Source organism: Lutzomyia longipalpis, chromosome 2 (assembly GCF_024334085.1).
Source record: "Lutzomyia longipalpis isolate SR_M1_2022 chromosome 2, ASM2433408v1".
Taxonomy (NCBI): Eukaryota; Metazoa; Arthropoda; class Insecta; order Diptera; family Psychodidae; genus Lutzomyia; species Lutzomyia longipalpis.
The window spans coordinates 16,759,088-16,784,869 of record NC_074708.1 but is presented as its reverse complement, the minus strand read 5'-3'; the positions used below and the strand labels follow the sequence as shown (position 1 = coordinate 16,784,869).

General features: G+C 35.1%; 1 protein-coding gene across 3 annotated transcripts in view; it reads left to right on the top strand.

Annotated features, from left to right (window-relative positions):
* Positions 1-25,782, top strand: part of LOC129790995 (neuroligin-4, X-linked) — an 81,351-nt gene that overhangs the window by 10,895 nt on the left and 44,674 nt on the right. The window contains exons 1-3 of one of the 3 annotated variants that reach the window (XM_055828856.1): positions 3,838-4,095; positions 7,725-8,075; positions 24,821-25,128. In XM_055828856.1, the coding sequence (XP_055684831.1) occupies positions 25,093-25,128 (36 nt within the window). In that variant the 5' untranslated portion in view covers positions 3,838-4,095; positions 7,725-8,075; positions 24,821-25,092. Of the gene's footprint in view, positions 1-3,837; positions 4,096-7,724; positions 8,076-20,149; positions 20,328-24,820; positions 25,129-25,782 lie in introns of those variants that run through there. The other 2 variants (XM_055828857.1, XM_055828858.1) reach the window with 2 other exon arrangements.

Below are 25,782 nucleotides of genomic sequence, written 5' to 3'. Positions count from 1 at the left end.
AGTTCAATGCATTTGATTAGCTTTCAATGAATAAATTATATGCAAAATAACCTATGCAAAATTGATGTAGTATATGAAAGAATCTCTGCAATGTATCCCACTCTAAAACAAGTTGTTTATTCTATGAATTATTATATGCTCAATCTAATGCTACATAAACAAGAACTAACTTAGAAACTTTGCATTTGAATTTTATTATTTCTTCTTAGGAATAAAATTTGAAAGAAAATCGTATCTTTCCTTTATTTAAATTGATTAAGAAAAAAAACCTTAAAGATTCAGATTTAGATCACTCAAACTTCCCCTAATCTTATCCAAGATTTTATCACACCGTTAAACAATTATGTAGTTATGTGAATATAAACTTATTTAACAAAATAGGAGAGACGTGAATTTCAGGGTGAAATTAATGGAAAGTCAAGTAAGAGTTAGTAAATGAATTTTCTAGTGAATTCTTCCTGATTTTCCTTGATGTTATTGTTTCGTAAAACTTTAGTCGTAACTTTATAAAATATTACACACAAGAGGAGATTTTCAATAATGTAGAGGAATGACCATAGTTGGAAACAATCTGATCAACTTAATCAACTTAATTCATAGAGAGCGACTTCTAGCACTCACACGAGGAGAGGAAGATCAATAAATTCCCAAAAGCAAAATACTTGGAAAATGCCACGTATGTGGTAGACCAACTAATTTTCAAATTGAAATTTTCGGGAATGATTCCAAAATTTTCCCAAAGACTAAATCGGCAAAGAATCACATAATTCTGAGCTTTCGGGGATGTAAATTAGTATATGTGATTAGAATTGAAGCGAAATGCAATACAAAAAGCTCGTTCTTTGGTGCTTCCACGAGAGGTGAAATATATGTAGGTACACACATAAACTAAACCCGAAATAGGATTCTAAATTGGGATTTTCACCCAGGATGGTGTAAGCGTTAGAGGTTACAGACCACAATGCGAATTATTGCACGTTGCCGCGCCTTGAAGCTCGTTGAGTCGTGGTTGTAAAGTATTCCAGCATTCCGGGAGCGATGGAATGTGGCGTGGTGCAAAATTGATCAACTGCAGAGGGAAACTGCGGTGGTGGGCCTCCACTTCCCCCAATGGCTCCGATGCTGGTGTGTGCATTTATATTTAATCATACGGCAGCATTACTAATATTATTTTGCCATTTGCTAAGAGATATGGAGAGGCAATAATCGAACTTTCACGTTCACATCTTCATCGCCTTTCTGTGCTTTCTGCCCGCATTGGAAAGAATATTTTTATTCATGTCCTTCACTTTTTTTTCATCTTCTTCTTTTGCTTCGCCTTACGACCCTTCTTGTGTTCCAACCCCCTCTTTAGTGCTATCGCAAGACATTCATTCCCTTAACGTGGTGGAATATCTATAAATGGGAGATGACGATTGCAGAGTGAGTGAGCATGGTGAGGCTTTTTTTCTATTCTATTCACTGATCACATCCTCCTCTTTGTGAGTGCCATTTGAAGATACCTTTAAGGAGGAAATAAAAAGGACGATGACAAATTTATAATCTAGCCTTGGCAGAGATGTCTCTCTGGGATGGAAGGAATTTAGTTGCTCCACCTCACACCATATTCTCCCCCTAAAACTCATACACTGGAGAACGTTGTGTTTTATTTCGACAAAATGTTATTATACGTGGGTGGGATGTGTTGGTGGGAAAGAGAAACTCAAGAAGCGTGGCAATAATAAATTCTTTCATGTTGTACAATTTCCCAGTGAATTTAAGCCATTGGAACTACACTTGACTGCTGACTGTTTGTTCCTTCGGCGTCCTAGCGGGGGACGGAAGCCGAAAGAGAGAAAGGAAAAGTATCCCAATAATGACTGAGAGGATTCCTATATATATATGTATACACAGCTACCCCCTCCTTTAGCATTCACGCTATACAATCCATATGTTGTGTATACATACATATATACTACAGAAAATAGGAGGCACAATGGATCCATCTCTCTTGTCCTCTCTCGTGCGCATTTTCCCACCCCCGGGGGGCATGGAATCGGAGAGTGTGGGCGGGGGATGTAAGGGGAGGATGAGGGGGGAAAGTCAGAGAAAATGCGGCAGCATATGGGCACAGTCTGTGGCAAACTCTCGAGCTTCAATTTAACGTGTTACAAGCTGTAGTGTTTTGCGCCCCATCTCACTTCTCTTTGCCACCCTGCATCGCTCCTTCTTAGCGGGACGCAGAGGGGTCCATGAAAGTGTGAGGGAAATCGCAAAGAGGGATTTTCCACACACAGTCCTTCTCGTATTATCTAGGAATGAAGTGCCATGGACGGATCGATTCTTTCCAATATGAATATTGCTCTTGCACACACTCACACGGGCTCCCATGTGGCCCCTCGGTCGCTCCACAAGGAGGCTGAATAGCATGGAAGAGAAAAAAAAAGAAGAGGAGAATACAGTGACGCAATTGGGGTAGGACACAAACATCGGATTGTGTTTGAGAAAAAAAAAAAGAAAAAACCTCAAAGGAAAATATTGGGCTTAATTCAGCGACCAAGAAACCCTTGAAATCTTTGAATTTTGTACTGAAATTTCAAGATTTCAAGCGAATTTCAAGGGTTTCTTGGTCGCTGAATAAGGCCCATTATCTGGTTTTGAGGAATTTTGAAGATTAAAAGTCAGGAAAAAACGATGTAGTGGGTTGATTTTACTGAAAACTGTTTTTGGCAGTATGTTAAGTGCTAAATAAAGTATCATAATAAGTGGTGACATGTTAAAAATTTGATGATAATATTATTGAGTAGAGCTCAAATTTTAAATTCTTTAGTAACTAGAAAAAAAATACCAAACATTTTATTTACAGAGCTTTATGATTTATACAACATGTGTTGATGCAAGCGACGATTGATTTGTATTTTTTAACTTCTAAAATACTTATATTCAATCCCCATTTCTCTTTGTCCTATATATTTTCCTAAAACCTCCTTTGTAAAACCATCACCGTGAAATACTTAAGAATAATTTACCTGCTATTAATTATATCGTTTATTATTTAATTAGTAAAGTAGTCTTATCCTTGAGGATTTTTATTAATCCCATGACGAAGATGCTGATATTGAATATCTACGAAGGGAGTATACACGAATAGATTGAGGGGCTTTAAGCATCTTATGGGGTCATTCATGCCTCAATAAGTATTCTCAGCTTTCTTTGTCGCACAAAGCATACCATATATAGGCTCTATGCGGGGTACTACAACTGCCAAAGGCATAGAGTAGGCGCAGTCAGGCGAAGAATTATAAGGTGATTGTAGAATTGAATGACTTCGTATTGAGTCAAGAAAAAAATGCTTACACAATACGGGGAACCCAATTCAAAATCCAGGTTATTGAGCTTTTTATTTATGATCCTACAATGTGAAAGTTGCTTATTGCCAAGTAATTGTATATGCTATGTATATATGAAAAATTCCAAGCTTGTGCTATTTTGTGAATCTTTGCCATGGGTATGAAGTTGTATAGGGAAATTGTTGGGAGGACATTCTCAAGAAAATTCTCCACACGAAGAGCTTGAAAGAATTTTTCGTCGTCAAGAGTCAGCGAAAGCTGCTGCATCCTGGGAACTTTGCCCCAACTTTGGAAGTTCAGTAGACGCATTCATGTGGCCAGAGCTTTTGCACGAGAGTGACGCATGCGTTTCACACTGACGCTTTTCCTCCCACTCAACTTTTTGGGAAATGTGCTCTCGCACACATTTTCTCTCTGGAATTTGTAGAAAATGAGAGCTTCGTGAGAGAGATTTTGTTGAGAGAGCGGCCAAGAAGGGTCTCTCGGTGGCTGGGATGTGTACTTAGCCAGTACCAGAGAGGCTGTCGGTGCGACTTTTCCGTGTCATTGTGTCAAATTGCCAAAGTGCACGGTGAACATTTTCCAGATTACTTTTTCCACCTCTATAGACCTTCCGGCCTTTTTTTCCGCCGCCCAGTTTTTCCACCCACTTGGGCCCACGGGTTGTGTGTGTGTATGTGCATAAGTGGTGAGTGAAAGGGTCGTCCTTCATTCGTGCTTCGGACAAAGATGACAATTTAAAGATTTACTCCCTTCCTGATATATGGTGCGTTTTTTTCCTGTGCCTCATTCATTCCCAAATCCATCATTTGGTGGTGGGTTGGCGGATTACTACACCGGAAAAGTCAAGGGAAATACAATGAAAAAAAAATTAAATATATAAAAATATACATTATATACAGAATATGTATATATAACTGAACAAGAAGAGTACGATGAAGGATTTATGAGTTAATTCTCTCAACAATCGACTCTTACGCGTAGTGAATAAAGTTACCACTTTTTTTTTCTGGCCAACTTCCTCCTTTTTACCATCTTTTCAGCTTCACTCTTCCTTTCTTTCTCCCCGGAGAGTCAAGTGAGTTTTGGGGTGCTACACACGGAGGCATGGAAAAAAATAGAAAGAAGCGATAAAACACGAAAATCGTGGAGAGATTGAAGACCGGGGGAAAGGATTTTTCTTTCTCGGTTCATTATTGAATTTTTCCTCGCGAGATGATCTCTTCTTGTTGTAACTTCAAGAACGAGATTCCACTCTGAAACCCCCTGTGTGGTGGCTTTTTAAACCTCCAGTATCTTTATCGCAAACTTTTTGGAGCTTCCCATCGAGCTTTTTTCGCTCCCTTAACCACCTCGAACCAATAAATTATCTCCTTCTGCGCCTCATCTGCCCTTTCTACATTGGATATCTTTTAGCGAGGGTATTTTGAGGAGTCGTGTGAGGAGGGAGCATAATGAAGATATCTTCAAACAATCACCCGCTCCAACAAAAAGCCCCTATCTCGCTCCCTGCCAACCCTACACAATGTTTCAAACGCCCTTTCCATCATCAAGGACCTTTTTCTCATTCTCTTCGCAACTTGCATAAAATTGCATATTGTGTATCCCTAAAAATCCCCTGAGAGACCCATAAAAGAAGAGGAAAAAAGTACCCACGAGGAATTTAAATAAAAAAAAAAACCACCAACTGTCCTCCTCTTCGCTCCACATAGCTCCTCCCATAACAAGAAAACCCTAATAGAGTTACCAACCATGTTTATTTCGACAATTGCTATATGGGGGTTCGGATAAAAAATCGCCGACATTTCTTTCACTTTCTCCACACGCAAATGGGTTTGTCCCAACTTGGAGCTTTCTACGCATATATACATACATATGTACATATGTAATACAAAACGAGAAAAAAATCCACCAACTGAAAAAAGAGCGTCGGAAATTTCAGTTGAATTTGATAAATGATTTATTTATTTAATAGACAAGACGGAAGGGTTGCAAAAGATGAAAAATAGTTAAATGAGAGGCGTGATTTTCACTTTTCCAGAACTCCCCAATCACCGGCATTACATATAGGGCTCATCCAGCCACCCGTGTAATGCTCTCCAGCAGGACTCTGTCAATGAGCTTTAGGGAAGATATTGTGGTCCCCATTTTTTGCTGAGAGATCCGCTCACACATTATAAATCAGACGCACCACCGCACTTTGGGGCTGTCTTCGGTGTGAAGGGGGTGTCATATGTTGGCAGATAGGGTTCGCGTCAAACATGAGGGGTTGTCAGAAGCAAGGCGTGTACATTTCGTACTGATGTGATGTACAACTGTTTAGCTTTTCCCGTAGACAATATTGTTTTCCCTTTTATTTTTCGAGGGTTTAGAAAATTTTCCGTGGAATGTGGAATTCAATAGAATGAAGTAAAATATTTTTTTAGGCTTTTCCTCTCTAAAGATGGGGCGAAATTTAATTAAAAAGTTTTATAGGAAATTTCCGGTCCTACAAGTTTTTCTTAGAAATCTCGTCTATTTTAATGGAAAATTTTAATTTGTTTTATTGACTGACATAGCTTATTCTCTAACAATTAATAAATTCAATTCAATATTATTATTATTTTATTTCGTTTTCAACTTAGAATTGAAAGAGTTAAACAAAAGTATTATTATTAATATTTACATAAGCTATTTAGATGTTTGTATTGAATGAATTTATTTTAAATTGAATTTATTTTTCATTGTACATCACATAAATACTTAAAACAAAAATCAGCTAATGGAGCATAATATTAATTTTTAGTGAGTAGATTGAATATTTGTTTTAATCATTCAACGACAAAGTACCCTTAATGTATTGTAATAAAATGCAATTTAATTTGAATTCACAAAAATTACATTAAAAAAAAAATGAAAAAATCTATAAAACATGGATATTTTATAAAAAAAAAATTGAGAAAATAAATGCTAGAAATTTTATAATGGCTGGTTGAAAAATTAACATAAAATCACTAAAAGTTTAAATTTTGAAATTCTATTATATAAATTGTTCTTGGAATTCTCTTGATGTAATTCTTTAATTTTTATTTTAAAGAAAACGCAAGAGATATACATAAAGGGTTGGAACTATAGAGGCAAAGAGCGCTCTTTTATAAAATGAAAGAACTTTAAACTTTATTTTTTTTGTTATGTAAAAAAGTCTTTGAAAAAAAATATATTGTCGTTTTACTATCAATAATAAAATTATTCATTTACCTACCTAAAAGTTCTGAAAATTGAACTTAAAAATTGTCAATAATCCCAACAAAATTTCAACTTTTCATAGAACGTTAGAAGATTAAATTCAATGATTTTTTTTTAAAAAAAATCCAGTCAGTTCGTAATATTATGAAAAAATGTTCTTTGAAACCACTTCACATTTTATTTGACCTTACTTGACATTTACATACACATCAGAGGATTTTTTTTACATTGCGCAACATTCCCTCTCCCGTGATACGTGATACTTTTTTTCTCATTCACAATTCTTTTCTCAACAAGGAAGACAAAGACATTCAGTTGGGAATAAAATTCCGTGAAAAATTCTTGACCTTCCTTTCCACGGAATTAATCCTTTATGAAGCGGTGATTTATTTATTTTATTAGATAGAATTTTTTCGAGTTAAAAGATTGTTTGACCTTTCAATCCCAGACCAATATATTCGCCTATCTGCAGGTAATTCGATTCTTCCACTTTCATTGGTCCATGAGCTTGTCTTGCTCAACTCGGAGTGATTGAAAGCTCAATAGAAATTCCCGAAAGATATCAGAAAGCATATTACAATGAATAATTTATTTGGAGAGTATCTCACACAGCAAGTGCACGAAGGCTGTTCTGAAACTAGCTATAAGCTCACAGGGTGTTGTGTACGATATTTGGGTGAGAATATCAAACCCTTTCTGCGGAGCGTGTGCTACCCTTTTTTCTCACCCTTCTTCTACCCCCACACCTACTAACCGATATCAGCAACCCTTCAACTTTTAACAACTTGTCTCCGCAATAAATGAACCATCATCGTCATCATGAACACCATCATGTAGCCTCTCCGGCAAAATTGACCGTGTTCATCGGATGACTGGTTAAATTACCATAAAAATTTAATATTAAATAATCACCAATCGTGAGGCGTGTTTCGATGCCTTCTCAAAAGCCTCCACACACACAATATATATGCGGAATAATTTATGATTCTTCACATTCCATGTGGAAAGTGCTGGGGAATAGGCTCGCTCTCTCTGGTATTTCGGGTGGCTGCTACTCCCTGATAAACATGGCAGAGAATGGGCTATGTAAGGGTGGAATGGGGATGAATGGGCGAGGAAAATTTTGCATTTTGCGAAGAAGGGGTGGTATAACAAATTGTGCTTAAACAGTGAAGAATTGGAGTGTGAAAGGGGATTCGGAGAGAGCTGAAAAAAAGAGAGAGAGTAAATGAGGGTGAGTGTGAGGGCACCCCAACCCCTCGAAAAACATACATAGTGTGTGGATTGTTAATTTAAACAACATTTAATAATTGCGCAAACAACATGCATTGCTGTCAGTGTATTTAACCTATAGTGAATGGTATAGTTTGTGATGTGAATGCGGGAAAATTTCTCCATTAAGTGAGGATTACGAAATTACGTTGAGGTCAGTTGATGCCCAGAGTGTGTCAACAAATCGTGGATAATAAATAAATTAAACTCTATTTTGTTAATCATACAGACAATTTTATTATTTTATCGGTAAGTTACTATACATATCATGTTAAATTACACACAAATTATTAATAAAAAAAACAATTTTTGATTGGAATGAAATCTTCTAAGGATAGCCCCATTATTTCAGTTGTGGGTGGTGCTCTTAAAAGAACAATTACCCGTTTGGTTTGCAAGATAAACACAAAATACGATGGAGAAGGGTGTGTGTGTGGGAGTTAAAGAACACGAAGAGAAAAAAATGGGGCGGAGGACAGTAATTGATCGTTTGAGCACTTTCATCATCATCACACTTAATGCAAGTCTAAGAGCAAATTACGCAAATTCAATGTCCTGCTTTTTGCTTGCCGATGTGCTCGAAGCCATTATATCCTACAACACAATGGCGTTGTCTGTTTTCCCATCTGACTCTTCTCTCCATCAAACTTCGCTTCGTTGTTGTATCCATCTCATGTACAGCTTACCAATTAAATCAAAAAGCTTCACCACTTTTCCACAAAACTGCACTTCATTTTACATACATAATTCCACTTTGCCATGGAACATTTTCAGCACACCAAGCAAAACTGATGAAGAGAAGTTATTTGCACCGGGAAATGCTTTTATCCACTGCACTCCATTTAGTTCGTGTATGGGGTGGGGATTCTAATAATCATAATCGGAATTAATTGCAAATATTTTTGGATTGAAACATTCCTTTAAAAGCCTAAAAGTTTAAAATTTGCAATATTTGTCTTCTCTCAAAATCAAATTTGGCATCCATTCAATGATACACAATACCTCAAAATTTAAATTTAGGAAATACGTTAAGAGAATCTTTTATATTTCATTTTTTTTTAGAAAAGCTTACACAATTTCCACCAAAATATTCTTTTTTTCATAATCCTCTTCGAGAGTCATTTTATCAAAATATTTCTCAAAAAAAAAAATCAAATTTGTTTATCTGTAAGTTCCTTTTCAAAAAAATGTTGTTTTGCAGATTAACGCCCACGCGATTTTTTTGAGTGTGAAATATGTGTTTTCTCCGTCGTTTCCTTAAAAATTTATTTCCAAACCCCTCTTTCTCACTCCTGCATCACATAAATTTCGAGTCATTTATCACTCGCAATTCTCGTGCAGTTGTTGTCAATATTTTTCATTTCCTTTTACGACGTTCATACGAGAGAAAAGCAATGGGCAAATATTGGAAGAAATTTAAACTTCTTTCTGGTCAAATTTTCTCGCGAGATCATAAATAATAAATAGTTTTGCTCCAATAATTCCCAAAACTTAAATCAATTGGAGCAAAAGAATTGAAAACTGATACATTCAGACAATTTTATTTATTATTCTTGTTCTCTTCTCCATGAATGCAACTGCATTGTGAGCTTTTCAACGTATAAGACAGGATTCACAAAAGAAATTTCCAATCAGAATGTGTAAATAAATTTTTGCACATATTTTTTTTTTCTATCTTGAGTCGATTTGTTCCACTTAATTTTACTTTGTCTATCAATCTATTGCGCTCTGCATTTCGGAGTAATTGACTGCATTCTTTATTGGATGCCTGAAAATACCTTTAAGGTGAAATCAAGACTCAGAATAGCTTCCGTATATTTTCATTGAAATACCGTACAATACAAGAAGGTAGTAATTTAGAATTTTCAGAAAGAAAAGAATGCTGTACGGCAAAATTGCCAGAAGCAGCTCTTCTGTGCAGAAACTGGAGCTTATATCATTGGAAAGCTCAGAGATTGGGATAAAAGTCCAAAGTGTAATTCGAGCTTGAGATTGTACATTCAAATCAAATGTTCTAGCCATGGTAGAATGTAGAACAATTTAGTTGAAATTAAAGGAAATTCAATTAAATTTTCAAGTACTCAGTGAAGCAATTGTGAACATGTCCCCATCGTCATGATATGTTCATGGAGACATAATTAAATTAAGAAGATACTCATTTACATGTTCCAGTTATTCACTGCACTTTTTTCGGTAGAAATACTGGAAAGGAATAAATTAAAAACTCTTCAAAATTTTATGTGAAAATATATACTTTTTTTAATTTGCTTTAAATTTTCTCTAACATGAGTTTATTAAACTTCTGCACAGCCATGGTTTCGGGATTAATTTAATTCATTTCAGTCACATATGATAGTGCAAATATTTCGCAACTATATTGAATACCTACCATCTAATTACTGAAGCATTTACAAATTTCATTGCATTAAATAATTGCATATTTAATGATATTTACGAACTGATAATTCAATGTTTAAAAGCAAAAGACACCTCTTAATGGGAAATAATTCAAATAATTCATGATTATGATCACAACGTACATATTTACATTGAATTAACATTAACACTTGATGTTGCCTGATTAAAATTTTATACTTTGCGGTTTTCCTAAATAATAAATTACACACAATATTGCCCTTTTCTCCCTAAGGAAAATATTTAAATTTTCTTATGCGGGAAGAACGACGGAAGTTAGTCAATTTGGATAATTTGTCTAACCTCCATGGAATATTAAGCTAACCTGTAAATTTTAAACAAGTTTCTTTTGGTAGAAAATTTATTGTTTTTTGAACTTCCTGAAGCTTTTTTGAACCCTTGTATGTAGATTTGATAAAAAATCGTTAATTAATTTTTTTTAACATTGTACGATATGGGATGTTAGCCAGGTTAAATAAAATGACTTTATGCCGTTTTATTGATTCGTTAGTTCATTTTAAATATTAATGAATCTAATTTTGGCATAATACTACAATTTTCATTTAATCATCGCAATACTGTGCTGTGCAGTGCAGGATGCGATAAACGATAATAAAAGGGGCTCCCACGAGCATTGTTTAAATTAAATGTTCGATACGATCTTCAAATGGAAAAAAATGAAATTGTATACAAAATATTGTTTCAAGAAATTGATTTTTATTCAATACAGCCACCTACCCCAATTGCTTTCCCAATTTTCTGTAAAATGCAACAGTTTTCTAAAAAAAAAGTTTCTTAAAGCTCCCACTTAAAATCAATAAAGCCTCGTGAAGATATAGAGATTTAAATTTAATAAAGTCTCGTACATCAAAGAATACATTTTATCATATTTATTTTGTACCTCCATAAATTGTCGTAGTTGAGCATACAAATGTATAGCTTCAGTTTGGATGATTTTGTGTGAAAAACAAAAATCTCAACTCAATGTAAGAGAATGAAAATAAAATTGGTCTAACTGTTTATTTTCTGGGAATTTTCCAAATTTCCCATGTTAAAAATAACAAAATTCGTCAATTTAATCAAGTGAACCGTATAGCATACTGCTCCCCCAAAAGTTCCCTCGTAAACCGTAAATACACCTGGAGCAATTTCAAAATTATATACATGTGAACACAAGGGAGCTCAAAGTCCTGAATATTTGGCCAAACATATTCGCTCAAAATCTCATTAATTTCATTCAATGTTCGTGCACTCTGGTGGAGGTATTCATTCACCCACCTGATTAAAATCTCAAACGAAGAATTTTCTCAACACAGAGAACTTTGTAGCTGGCGGGTTGTGCGCGGAGAGAAGGTTGGTGTGGAGTGAAAGAAAATCGCGACAGAGCATCCACGTCCTTGGGAGCATTTAATGAGACGGATTAGAGAAATCACCTCGATGGAATCACACGGAATGGAAAGAATTAAATATTTACCCTTCAATCGTGTTCTCCAAGCAATAGAGGAGCTATATATATACACATAGTATATTAGTTCCAGAAGAATTTAATCTTTGATGAAAGGTGAGAGGGTAAAGGGGGTAAAGATTTGATTGTTGTGTGGGGGGGAGAGTACAATGAGGACTGCAATTGAGTTTACGATTTCAGAAAACAAATTCCCCATTTGCAAATTGTAATCATGTAGAATTTGGTCTGGTGAGCAAATATCTAACAGCATTTGATACAAATCAACTTGCATTATTATTAAACTAAGCACAGCTGCTATTTGTGCAATACATATTGTGCTTATAATTAATATATAGCACGTATGTGTGTGCTATACTGTGTGAAAGTGATTTTATAGATAGCTACCCTCGCATCACAATATATGCCATTTGCCGCAATTTCTGCCAATGGGTTGAGAAAACATGGCTCAATATGTGGTTGGGAGACATTGAGTGAAAGTTTGTCAATGTTTATGGGATTATCGGGACTCAATTTCACTTAATATCGTGAGACAATCAATACCTTGCTCTATCCTCATGACATTCAATTGTGTCTAACATTGTGCTCAAGGAGACCCCACCCACATCTCTCCCCGCCGTACACCCCTGTCGTCGCATAAGCTACATAAGGGGGGAGTCAAGATACATTATATGGATGATACATCGGGAGTGGAAAAATAAGACAGTGAAAAGGAGAAAAAAATGTCCCCTTATACTTCTCCCACTGATTTCTACGATGGAAAATCAATCATTATTTTTTGCTGTGGTAGAGTCTCCGGATGGCTTCAAGGGGATGGCAAGTGGTAAAAGCTACACAGCCAGTTATCAATCTCTCCGGGGATTGATTTTTAAAGGTTTTCTCATATGGAACTTCCGCATGAGAATAAATCGAAAATTGAGATTTTTCTCATTTTTTTTCTTTTAGATTTTTCCTCTTCCATTTTATACATTAGTTTGCGATGCTTTATCTTGACTGACGACAACATAAAATCCTACTTCCTCTCAAGCAATGTTCATAGCTCTACACAACACACTGTATGATGCATTATTTTTACTTAAAAATAAATTCCTTTGGCTTTCTTGTGTGGAAAGCAGCGACATTTTCCCATTTCTTGCCTTTCCACTTGTGTTTTTCACTCTTGGCATTTCATGAGGGGTTTTCTCACGCCCATGCTGAAAAATTTGATAGTCGTTCTCCCCTCATCATGAAATCATTCCTCTGTGTGCCTCTACCAGAAAATTCCACTGCAAAAATGCTACATTATTAGCATATTTGGTTCTGTGTCTCCTTTGCACCTCTTTTTTTCTCGGTACCATCATCATCGTCCTCCAACCTCCAATTTCCACATAAAAATTTTATTGGATTCTCCCTCGCAGCGACCTGATTCGCACGATGCGAAGACAAGAAAATGTTCCCACCCAAATTAGCTGAATGCGTGAACAGAAAAGCAAAAATGTTGGGCGTTTATGGTGGGTGGATGGGGGGGGGGCAATGGAACAAAAAGGCCCACGACGAAGAAGTAAAAGAAAAAAAAAAGTGTTGAAGTGGTGAAAAATGGGAGAAAATGTGACAATTGTTTCAAGTTGTCTCCTAAGGCCTGTGAATCTGCTCATAGCTGTTTGTCCATGCCATTCTTGGCTCCTTTTGATTGATTATCCCACTCATCCACTCCCACGAGACACGAGCGTGAACTTACCATCATGAATCATTTTCTACAAAATAGTTAATTTTGGTGTTGTTCAAGTGAAGTGTTTCACTCATTCAATCACACACAATTTCACCCGCAGACCAATTCAATAATATAACACCCCCAACCCCCATTTTGCCTCTCCACCTCATCAACCCAACCCACCGAAAGGGCTTGATATTTTGTGGTACGGATGTGTATTCTGTGGCTGGCAGAGGCGGAAAGTGGAAAATAGAATGGGAAAAGGAAACTAATGAAATTTTGCAGTCAATTCATTTTCACGGGGTTGGTGGAAGGGACTACCTACATACAGCACACGCCTCCCATAAGGGTTCTACGGACAATTTTATGCCATTGTTAAACCCCCAAAATGGAAACCCCCAGTGCAATACATTTTCCAAAATTTACCTCCCCGCAACAGTCATTGCGCCAAGAGATGCCAATGCATTGTCCTTTTTGTGATTTTCCCGATTTCCCCATTTGTACAATGTCGTAAATTCGAAAATTACAAACGTTTGTTAACTAGCACACAGTTGCGTACAGATGGGGTATAAAATTGGATTGATTGAGAGAAAATTCTACTTTATCGTAAAATTAAACTACATAGAGGTGATTGTGTTGAAAATTTTACAAAAGTACCTACTCAAGCGATGAGTAAACCATAAATCTGATGGAAAAATATGAGAATTTTCATTCACCGGAAAGTTTAGGTCAAAAATCGTAAAAATTTCAACCATCATGGAATGGAATTTCAGCATAACCACCCCAGGGCCAAAACTTTTTTTTGGGGCTTTTTAGCAAGCATTTTGTAATAGATTTTTCCTGTTCACATTTACCCTATTTCACCCAGCAACTATTTGGCAACAAATTGCAATTTTTGTAACAAACCAAAAGTTATTTAAAAGCGGGCAAGAACTTTTTGCGAAAAAAATATGAAGCCCAATTTATTATAAAAAGAATTTTCTTGGAAAAATGATATCATATAAATTTTCTAAATTTTTCAGTTAGTTTCCGGTACATAACTTTTCTTTCTTTTATTTCATGATTTCTTCTGGTTTTATAATAAAAGTTGATTTTTTGGTGTACATAATACCTTGCTGTATTGCCAAAAAAATTCTACATAAAGTATAATTGCATTGTTGAGAAAAACATAATTTCTTTTTTTTAATCATAACTTCTATATAAATGCAAAGAAAAGAATAATAAATTTCCCCTCAACTGTCTTTAAAAAAAATAGTTCTTCAGAGGGACATATGATATTGCTTATCAGTGTGCCAACATTTTGTCATGTGGAACAGCTCTTTCTCTGGATGAAAAATGAATTTTCTCACTATAAAAAAAAATCTAGGAAAAAGTGTTATTTTCGAGTAAATTATCTACTCTGAAAGCTTGTTTATCACACAACAAGCTAACATAAGCCATGCAGAAATATTTATCTTATCCGACTTTCTAAAATCTTTGGACACGAAAGTGTGGGAAGAAGCCCAAAATGCAATTACGCCAACATAAACTTCTTGGCTTCCACTCAATTCGTCTTCACACCCGATTGTTGACAAATCCGCTGTGAGATGTTTATACATTCCTCCTGCATTAGCTTTGACCGCCTTTGGCAATATAATTCGCATTCACTCTGCACAGGAAAGTGTAACAATGTTTAAAAACGAGGGAAAAAACATCTACTTTAGAATACAATAAAAAGCTCTTCGCATTTGGTCATTCCCATGAACGTTGTTGGGGGACATTAGAAGGTGTAAAAGTTTAAATAGCAAATCAAATAGTGGAGTGGATTTGCTGGTGTTGTAAAACATTATTCATAAATAATTTCTCGCTCCAGGGATTTATATGTTCCTATTGCAAATAACACATGTTTCTAGTGATTAAAATACAAGTTAAACACGAGGGACTTTTTTGCATACTCTCCGTTCCCAATGCTAAGGGGGGGGGGTGTGAGGGTGGCTGAAGTGCGGGCTGTGAGTGCTTAAAAGCTCCGTGCATTTTTTAGTTTGCGAGCAAAATTAAAAATTTTCCACAATGAATAATTTATTCTAGAGTAGGTACGTCACAATGTTTATTAATGCTCGTACTCGTTAGTGTTGCCATAGCTTTTGAATAGAGCACTACATATTATTAATAGTTGAGCAATATGTGAGTTCTAAAACAAAGCTTTTTCACCTGCATAAGGCACAAACATATTTTATTCATTTTTATTCATTTTTAATTTATGGAGTTAAGTTTTTATTAAATATTTTTAATTTTTTGTAGGTGAAAATACATATTGCGCCTTTCTCATTTTTCGTCTTTAATGAGTATATTTTCTCCAACATGATTGAGTACAGTACTTTTTGGCATGTATTAATAAAATAAATTAAGTGATTTTTTGATTTTTTAAGAGAATAAAGGATAAGTTATTGTTTATACTCCTTAAATTAAATAAATAAATTTAACCTAGTTAAAAGGATCACACAAATATGTACATCGAAAAACATATTTTTTCCTAAAGATTATTTAAACAGATTTAGAAACTTTCAAAATAGGCTTTAGGTTCTTGCCCATAAAACTGTTTTATTTAGAAGTTTTGTTTATGCTCAATGTCCAATAGACAATTGAATTGGATTGTTATATAAAAGTTGACTAACTTTACCCTATCTTCCCCTAATTGTGTTGTAATTGCAAATTGATTGTTTGTTTTTCTTCTCTTTCTTGCATTGTTAGTGTCATTTAGTTCTAATATAATCTGAAACATTTATTATGTGACTGAAATTAACCAAAAAACTCCAATTGAACTGATTCCTAACACTAATTTTGTGGCATAACCAACTCCTACAACATCTGTGCGTTATCACAAACTTTCTTTTATTATACATTCAGATATTGTCACAAGTTTGCACAAGATTTCATTGGCATAGCGCCAAGGAGATCAGCACTGTTCATTTATCATAAATGAATCTCGACTGTCATTTTAGAATTTAGTTTGGGGATTAAATAAAATTACAGAATCGCATGGGAGTTTTGATAATCTTCTAGGAGAGATCCATATTCACATTTTCAATATACTTTCAACGTTACATAATTCAGCATTGTCAGATATATTTTAAAAATCCATTTGCTTCGATTTCTAATAAGATTAGATTTTCAGTGTATTACATTTAAATTTATTTTGAGAATTTTCGCAGAGTTCTACAGCAGTTTCCTCGTTCAATTAGCTTATGAAAATAATTCCTTTGGCAAATTCCATATTAAGGAATACCTTGTGACCTTTTGCCAACATCAAGTGTTCTGTACGCAAAAAGTCATTCAGCCAAATGCTATATGACATTGCGTAATTACTTAACCCTCAAACAATATAATTCTAAGGAGTATGAGAAGTATGTTTTTCAGAGATCTCATTTATTTACGTGGTTCATTCATACCATATTAGACATCTTAATGCTTACTTCTTTACGTGGGATGAAGAGACAATTTTCGGATAATTTTAGCGAATTTATTTTAGATCATAAGACACGTTTCTGGAAAACATCACTCTATTAATAGGTTTGTTTCGCAATTTCTTAGCTACCTGAGACTGGATTATATGGAACAAAAATATATTTTGGGGTAGAAATTTAGAGGTTAGGTATATGTGATTAATAAATGATTAAATCGATTGAATATTTAAATCAAGTTTTACAGAAAAATGAAAAATAAGTTACGTGATAGGTGAGGAATCAAACTTTATTTTTTTTAATTGAAAATAATAATGATGGGGTTTAGAATTTACAAAGCGTGCAAAAAATTAAACCAATATGTTAGAAATAAAAAAAAGCTTTTAGTAAAAGTGAGTCACACGGACGATTTTCTTAAATATGTATGGAAGAGGAGATTTTTTCGATTATTTTTCTACGGGTGGTATTTCAAAAGCAATCACATTGTTATGTGAAATATTCGTTTATTCAGAAATGTTTATTCTCGTCATTCAAACGACCCCTAAAGAAAACCTTTTAAAGCTTTAAGCTCTTTCAATTTAACTTCTATTCAGACAGTCTTTTTGGGTAACAAAAAGTTCCCAAAAAGAGCTTAAATAATCTGGGACTCATGCCCAAAATCCCTATTTCGTAACATTTGGTGCGATGATGGCGAAAGTGGGGAGGATTTTAAATTGTGGCAAATGTGCTCGGAGATGTGTCGTATAGTGGTGGGTCGTTAATTACAATGAGTGTACAAAGTGGTAAATCATAGAATTGTGTCCAGAAAACCACACTGTATGCATACATTACAACCATACCCCCTCATGACAGGGAGTATGTTTAAGAGTATGTGCAAATAATCCTTGAATTTGTGAGGAAACCATTGACTGAAAAGTCCATCGTTTCGGTGGTACAGTTCGGTCCGGAATATACCATTCAAGAGTATTTACATTATTATGCTTTGGCCTTCTTATGCCCAAGGGGAATGAGGGTGGCGGAAGTGCGAAAAGCCAGTGAGTTGAGAAAGTTTCCCATGGAAGAGCAGTATGGGGCTGTTTGGAAAGAAATAAAAGTGATTTAGACAAATTGTTAGCAATAGAATAAACTTTTACGACTTCATTGTATTCAAATTCCTGAATTTGAAATAGTTTTTCCTCAACTTTTTCTCTCCCCTCCTCCTAGCACCAAAAAACGAAAATCCCGTAAATCAATGCTTGGGACATTGGATGTTTCATCGCATTGTCCTTTTCTAGGGGAGGATGATGGAGCTGATTTGTGTGTGGGTGTGTGAAAAATCTTTCGGTAAATGTTGTACCCCACTTAGTGGGAGGAATGTCTCTTTCTTAGGATCATTATCATTTTGTCTGCAATATTGGGAAAATTTGATAAAGTTTTCTTTTTAAATTTTCACACATGATTGCCCGGAAGTTTGCAATGATTAAAACCCATATATTGGTTGGATATGAATAGCCCCTTTTGAGGAAGATCATTTAAGAAATCCACACCCCTTCTTTTGTAGTTATACCATATATAGCGAAAAGCTCTCCCACATCTCTGGGGGTAACTTGAGAATCACTTAAAATGTACTACATAATTTATAATCCCATCCCAAAGGGTTATTTGTCTCGGTGTCCCATGTGATTATTTGTGTGAAAAGTCTCTCGAGATTTGTGGCTCAATACTCCCTGGAGCTATTGCTTTTTCCGTGGTCTATATGGACACACTCACATTCATTTCCTCTGCCCTAAAGCTTCTTGTTGTGGTAGATTTTACATCGATGCGGCGGCGAAGGGAGGAAAAAAAAAAGAATTGCACTTACTTGGAAATGCATGAAATTTTCTCCATATCCCGTCTTGTTTGCAGTCGTAGAATTGCATCTTATTGTCCGCCCTTTAATCATGCCATATAAATTCCTTTTGACTTCCTCCTTGCTCTGCACCAAATGGAAGACACAGTACATTTTCCTCTGGCATTCCATCACTGTGACACTCAGGGGAACACCACTCAACCACTTTCCCAGGGGGCCTCATGCTTGGCGGAAGAATTCTCATGAGATGGTATTATCCTGATTCTTCTGAGGCCAATAAAAGTGCACACCTTCTGCATACAATGTGCGATATGGCGGAACGATATCATTGGAATTTACTTTTATTGCCACATATTGCGAATATCACCGTGAGGAATTGAAATTTTAGAGATATCGTATTTTTTTTGGTAGGTTGAAGTGCTCAAAAGACACTTTTCGTACCTATATTTAGCCTATATTCCTTGTTTGTTGCAATGTAAAACTTTAAGCAGCTTTGTAGGAGCATCGTGGGATATATAAAATAAAGTAGAATTGAGTATGAAATGTTGCTTTTTATTGGAATTTATAGAATTGATCAAAACATTTTTTTTAGATTAAAAAAAAACTATTTTGAAAAGAATCAGTTAAAATTTTTAAATAGATTTTACAGTTTAATCTCACGCACGACTGAAACTTTTATTTTGCAAAAAAGACGTTTCGATTTCCCAAAATAATTTTCTTATTCATGAAATAAAATATTTTACTGATCTCTTTATTTTATCCTTTAAGAAATGTTCTTGAAAATAATAAAGCAATGAAAATAATAAAATCATAAAATTCCGAAAATTTACCTTTGATGCTTGTACTTGCGCAATATAGTTAGATCAACGTGTAAAGTTGAGTGTGTAATAAAATTTTCTAGGGAAGTATTAGAGAAGTACATTTGAAGCATAATAACACATAAAATAAAATACAAGATATTGCAAGAACATGAGTTTTTGTGAATACTCCTGTGCAATATTAAAATGAAAAAAAAAAATTATTTTCCAAGAATTCAAAAATTAAGTAACATTCAAAGAACGTTCTAAACCCCTCGCATGGTCGTCATGCATTTTTTAACAGGAGAATGCGTTTCGAGGGAAACCAATTTTTTAAATCCCATTCAAGTAGTATGTGGCTAGGCTGAAGGAGTCGAGGGTATCAATCTCAGGATATGAGGGTGGATGGGATTTGCTTTTCGTTGTGCAAGAAAATAAACAAAGCCTCAGTTGTGTACACATCATTAGCAGATTGAATAGAGGAGCCATTTATAATCCATGCGGTATGGGGTAATCTCATGCACATCACCACACCACATCGCTAACTGATACACCCCCAACCCCTATTTTTGTTTAAAAGAGGAAGAGCTCGTTCTAATTGTGCAAGATGCTCTCAATGGGGGTGGGTTGTAGGAGAAGTACTGCATCTCCGGAAAGCTACAAATACTGGAGTCATGCCATTGGGAAATTCAGTTGCAAACGCCATCTTTCCGGGTTCAGATCCGGATGCTTGGGTGTGTGTTGCAGAGTGTGAAAAGCAAACCCCTATGTGAGGGTCAGGAACCATAAGGGGTAGTGTGTGTGTTGTGTGACAAAGGAAAATTTGACACTTTCTGCTACACATGGAGGAACCCAGGATACGGAAAATGGTAAGCGGAGGGATGTGTATATGGAGGAGTTCTTTATGGTGAAGGCAAACCAAGGATGGATATTGTCACAAATTCACTCTGTCTTGCAAATTGATATTTTATTGGATTGCTCACATAGGGGTGTCAAGTGAAAGTCACATTTTCCCTGTCCTTTTGCCCATCATTCTGTCGCGCACTTGAGAGCTTTTTGCACACTCTTTTCATGGATTTGTGAAAAATCGCCATCCACCCCCATAGTGAGAGGAGGGCAATAGATGGGTCCAGATGATGGATAAAGTTGAGACACTTTTCATATCAGAATAATTTTCCATCAAATTGTACGATATGGAAAAGTTTGTCATCCATATCTTTCGCCTCTCCGGCACAGTTATCCACCTCATTTCCGACCTTCTGCTCACGATACACCACGGACGGTAAAAAAAGTTTTGGAACGCGTCTAGCATTCTTTATTTTCTCACTTGTTACCTACCAATTGTTACATTCCTGTTGAATTTCATTTAATTGAGCCAAACGGAAGACAAAATTCAAATTTATATCAGAAAAATAATTTCTGTAACTAAAATGAATATTTATTTTGTTATTTTTTTTGAGAGAGATAAATGAATAAATTACATAAATTTAGAAAGTTACTGATTATATTTCTCTTAAACTTTAGGTAATCCTCCACCGCAATTAACACGTTCTGCGTGAACTTCGTGGTTAAGAGTTTATCAAAATATTCTGATAGATTTTAACTTTGCTTAAATTCTCTTTAGTGCTTTCTAAGATTAAAGCTCTATACGAAAGCATTAAAGAGCTATCAAAACATCCAAAAGCTCATAAAATTAGATAATGTTTTAATGAATTTACACTTACTAAAGATTTGTCAAAAAAAAAACATTTTATGATTTCAAAAAATTAAATTTGATTATACTGAAAATGTTAAATCTTTGAGAGACATCTGGAGCGCAATACACTGTAACTCGTCTAAAAGTAATTTTATTTCATCATAAGCCAAGAATTTGAATTTATATCCTTTTATTATCTCTGTTCTGTTGGTGGCTCATAAAATAAATCCCCAAAATTGTGCTAAAAAGCAATTTCAATTTTCAAGAAAATCGCTTTTCTATGAGTAATACAAAAAGCTCGCAGTTAAAGCTTTATTGGAAACATACGTTTTTCTGCTTAAGTGCCGTATCGGCCAAGAGAGATGAGTTATTATGGAGTAAATAGACAAATGGTTCAAGTGGTTATATAATTATGACAGATAGTGTGGCTCTGTAGCCAACAAAAGTGGTATGGAAGAAGCAAACAACAAACTTTTTCTGCCTAAACTCCATCGGCCAGACAATTGTGCTATTCACATAAATATTCCTCAGCATTATACTCAAACTTCCGCACCGTTTGGGGAATATAGTTCTGTGGGATATCAAACTATACAATTTCTAGAGACTACCTCGTCCCTTTGCTATTCAACCCACTTCCCTGAGCCGTTATGCATGGTGAGAGAGTCAAAGAAATAATTTTCAGTTAACACAATTTCGTGGCACATTCTAAAAGACCTCATGAAAAGTGCCCGAAGCTTTCAGTCTGGTCCTGGCTGTGGCAGAGGGTTGAATTTTTCACTCGGATTTCACCCTCCTCGAAAATCTACTCCATCAACCGTGTACATATACTACATACCTCTATAGGGACGAAGCCCACCCACCCTTTTTAAGGCACGACGAGAGCTGAAAAGGATATTTTTTAATGTGGTTTACCCCTTTATTCCTCACTGTCTTTTTTTCCTCTCCGCGTTCTCCCTTTGACTATGCCTATTTTTTCAGTGCTAATAATCCGGATGTATCAGTTTCCGTGGTACAAGCGACTTTGGTACTGTAATCCCCTGTGCTAGGGGATGTTTTCTGTCGCCCCGTGAAAATTGAAGTATATAGCTGAAGGTGTGTTGGCGGGAAAACACCTCTTCTGGGGAAAGTTAAAAGTTTATTAAATTACACGTGCAGTTCTCTCTCAGTGGTGCCATTTCACCTCAACCGCTCACCCTTAAATTTACATTATTTCTAGACAAACACCCAAAGGTGGAAAACTTCCACACTCTGTAGTGCAAAAATTGCTTACACAGAAAAAAATTCTCGGAAAAAAATCATTTACCAAAGGCAAAAGTTCAAAGAGGAGAAAAAACATATAACATACAGCGAAAGTTTCTTGGCGAGGAAAAGTCGTGAAAAAGTTGAATGAATGTCTTTGGAATTTCAATGTAAAATAATAATAACTGTGACTTTTATTTATGAAAAACTTGAGAAATAAATACCATTGTACCAAAAGAAACTTATTCCACCATCCCACAGCTCAAACTTGTGCCACTTAATCCATTCAAAAGATGAAACATTTTGTCGCAATTTTCATGTGGGAATGTCTCCCTTCCTCTATTACCCCATCGGTCCCATCAAAATCATCTCTTTCTAAAGTCTTTTTATTACTTTTTTTCCTTATATATATTCCAATTGGGTTTGGGGAAAATTCACCGTATAAAGGGCTGTTGCTTCGTGACCATATTTCCTGGCAAGAATAAATGTATTTCCAGGATATGTTTTGGCAAAAGAATCAGACTTTTTTTCTGTTGTTGTGGGAATCTAATACCCAACGTAAGAAAGGAAAGGGAGGGAAAAATCATCCGGATGTTTTGACAATTAGATTTTCCTGATTTTCCCTTCTTTTTATACAATATGCGGATGTCTCTTAGTCATGCAACATTTTTAATAATTGGAGATAATAAAAACGAATAGTTTGATTATAATTGAAAAATATGTATGTATATTTTGTCAAATATTTTTCTAACAGTGTATCTAAAACTCCACTTTTGAGAACTTTGTGTGTGCTGTTTCAATTTCACAAAAGCACAGGAAGATTGTAAAGTAGTAAATTGCTAAATTTAGTTTACTAACGAAAAGACGCCCTACCTCGTCTTTTGCATTTTCTCTCGTTACATTTTCCAGAACTTCTTGATAGTGCAAACAAACCGGATAAAAAATATCTTTCCAGGAAGTACAAAATATTCTCTTTTTGACACTTTTAAAGAGGAAAAGGAAACCATTTACCGCATAGAAGAAAAGTTCCTATGTGTGTTGAAGTTAATTAAATTATAATAAAGACAGTAAAATGTTTTAATAAACAATACAATATCTTAATAGACAACAGATTAATTTATAATATCCAAAATTCATTGGAAGATCAAAGTAATTTCTGTCACTTAATACACCACCACCCCCTTGAAATGTAATAATATTGTGCCAAGTTTGGTAAATTAAATTTTCCGATGAAATGAAAATGTCAGGTATGGGCGTGACAAAATGAAAATCTTGTCTTTCGTCTTACTTTAATATTTAAAGAGGTACGTACGCTAATCAACTTTCACAATTACATGGAAAAGTAAAGTAATTTTGTTGTGGTTCCACCAAGAAGGTTCTTGAGGTGAAGTTGAGGAATTAAGTTTAAATACCTTGTACATTTATAAGGAATTAGCTTTTAGAGAAAATGTCTTTTACAAGCTGAGACAGAAATTGCAGAAAGGTCCCTTGACTTACGAATAATTTTATATTTCACCTTGTATGACTTATATTTAGTTTCCTATTAAATACGTCACGTTTTGCAAGAGGCTCTTAGGTCATTTAACTTTTCTAGAAGTATTTGTAAGGATTCTTATGGAATAGTGTAAAATAACGGCTTAATTAATTAGTGTAAGAGCAATTATTTTTAAATTCTTTTCATTTCAATGTTTGTTTTTTACTCCAAGAAGAATTGCTATGTATGTCAAAATATCATACGAAGAGTTATTAGTTACGGCGAATTAATTTCTGATACCCTTATTGAGTGTTATATTAATTGCAATAAGCTCCGTTAATAAAGTAAAATTGATTTAAATAAATAAAATTAAAGACCGTATATAATGTCATTATGTTTGCATCAAATAGCATATATGTTTGTTAATCCATTGCTTGTGTTTACCCAGTTAAATGGGGTTTCAATCTGTTAATTAAATATCATCAAGATTGCTTTTATTTATTCAATTCCAAAATCTCCTCTGCAAATGAAATTATAAGCTCCGAAAACATCCTTTACCACAGGATCCTTATGAAAACAGACAACGTCCTGAGAAAATGAGCATTTCATCAAAAAAGCGAATGTATTTTCCACCCACACACACACATTCTTAACACATCCCCTTCTCCATCTGTAAAGATGAAATTCAATTCAATTCCACGCGGTGAAAATTCCAGGTGAAAGCCACCCTGATTATTTCCAAAGAAGCACATTGAGTTGTTGATGAGCTTCCACCAGGCGTCCCCATCTACACGTCTGATTGTGGGTGCTTCTGTCGGAGAAAACACACATGAAAAATCCCCATCCCCTTTGGAGTGCTATACCCACCCAATTTTCCCGAGAATGATTCACCAGGAAATTTGGCACACATAATGTATCGTGTTGTGTGAAATGTGCTAAATTGTGTCTTGCAGATTGCGGTGAGAGCATCAATTTAATGTGATTCAGCGGGGTGGCTGCCAAGAATGAAATGTGACTTCCGGTGATTCTGCAACTTCATCGTCTCACCCCTCCATCAACCCCTTCATACCGTGGGCAGAGGGATGCACGGCACAGGGAGTCCCACGTGAAACCCTTGGGTGCACACAGCTCCTTCTGCATGAGCATTATTCTTGAAGCATTTTCGCGGGTTGTACCTGTCTGCACCTTGGGGACATGATTCCTTTGTTAGGCACACCCAAAAGCCATGCATTTGAACGGAAAATATGGTGTGGCATTTGTGGTGAGTTCAAACTATAATTTCATTTCACAATCTTATTTTATTTACTCGGGTCGAATACCTTTGTTTTTTGTTCCCTTTTTCTTTGTTATTATGAAAATATATACATAATATATTAATTTAATAATTTAATGTACATACATATATATTGTACTTACGTATTCTACCTCCAGGATATATAATTCCACAATAAATATTCCATTTCATTGTTCTCCTGCATAATAATGTAATAATTGTGAAAAACATTGTCCACTCGTTTCATTAAGAATTCTACAATTATTATAACCTAGTCGCATAAGAGTAGGTATGTATTTTTTAAACAAAGGGATAAAGGGACTATTTATTAAATTATTTTGCATAGAATAAATCCTAAAAGGGTTATTCAAAAATTAAAAAAAAAATTTTTCAAAGGTTTTCCGTTTTATATGAACAACTCAATTACAAGCGATAGTTGAAAGAGAACTAAAAAAACTTTCAATTTATATCCTCTACAGTGTTTTGCAACATTAGCTAAATTAGCAATGTTGTTTTTTTTGCTATTTTTTCAATGAAAAATTTCCAACACTAATTAAATTTCTCTTGCAATGTACAAATTGACGAGGATGGAAAAAAAACTTGATGCGGGAGGTTAAATTAGAAAAAAATAACACACATTAA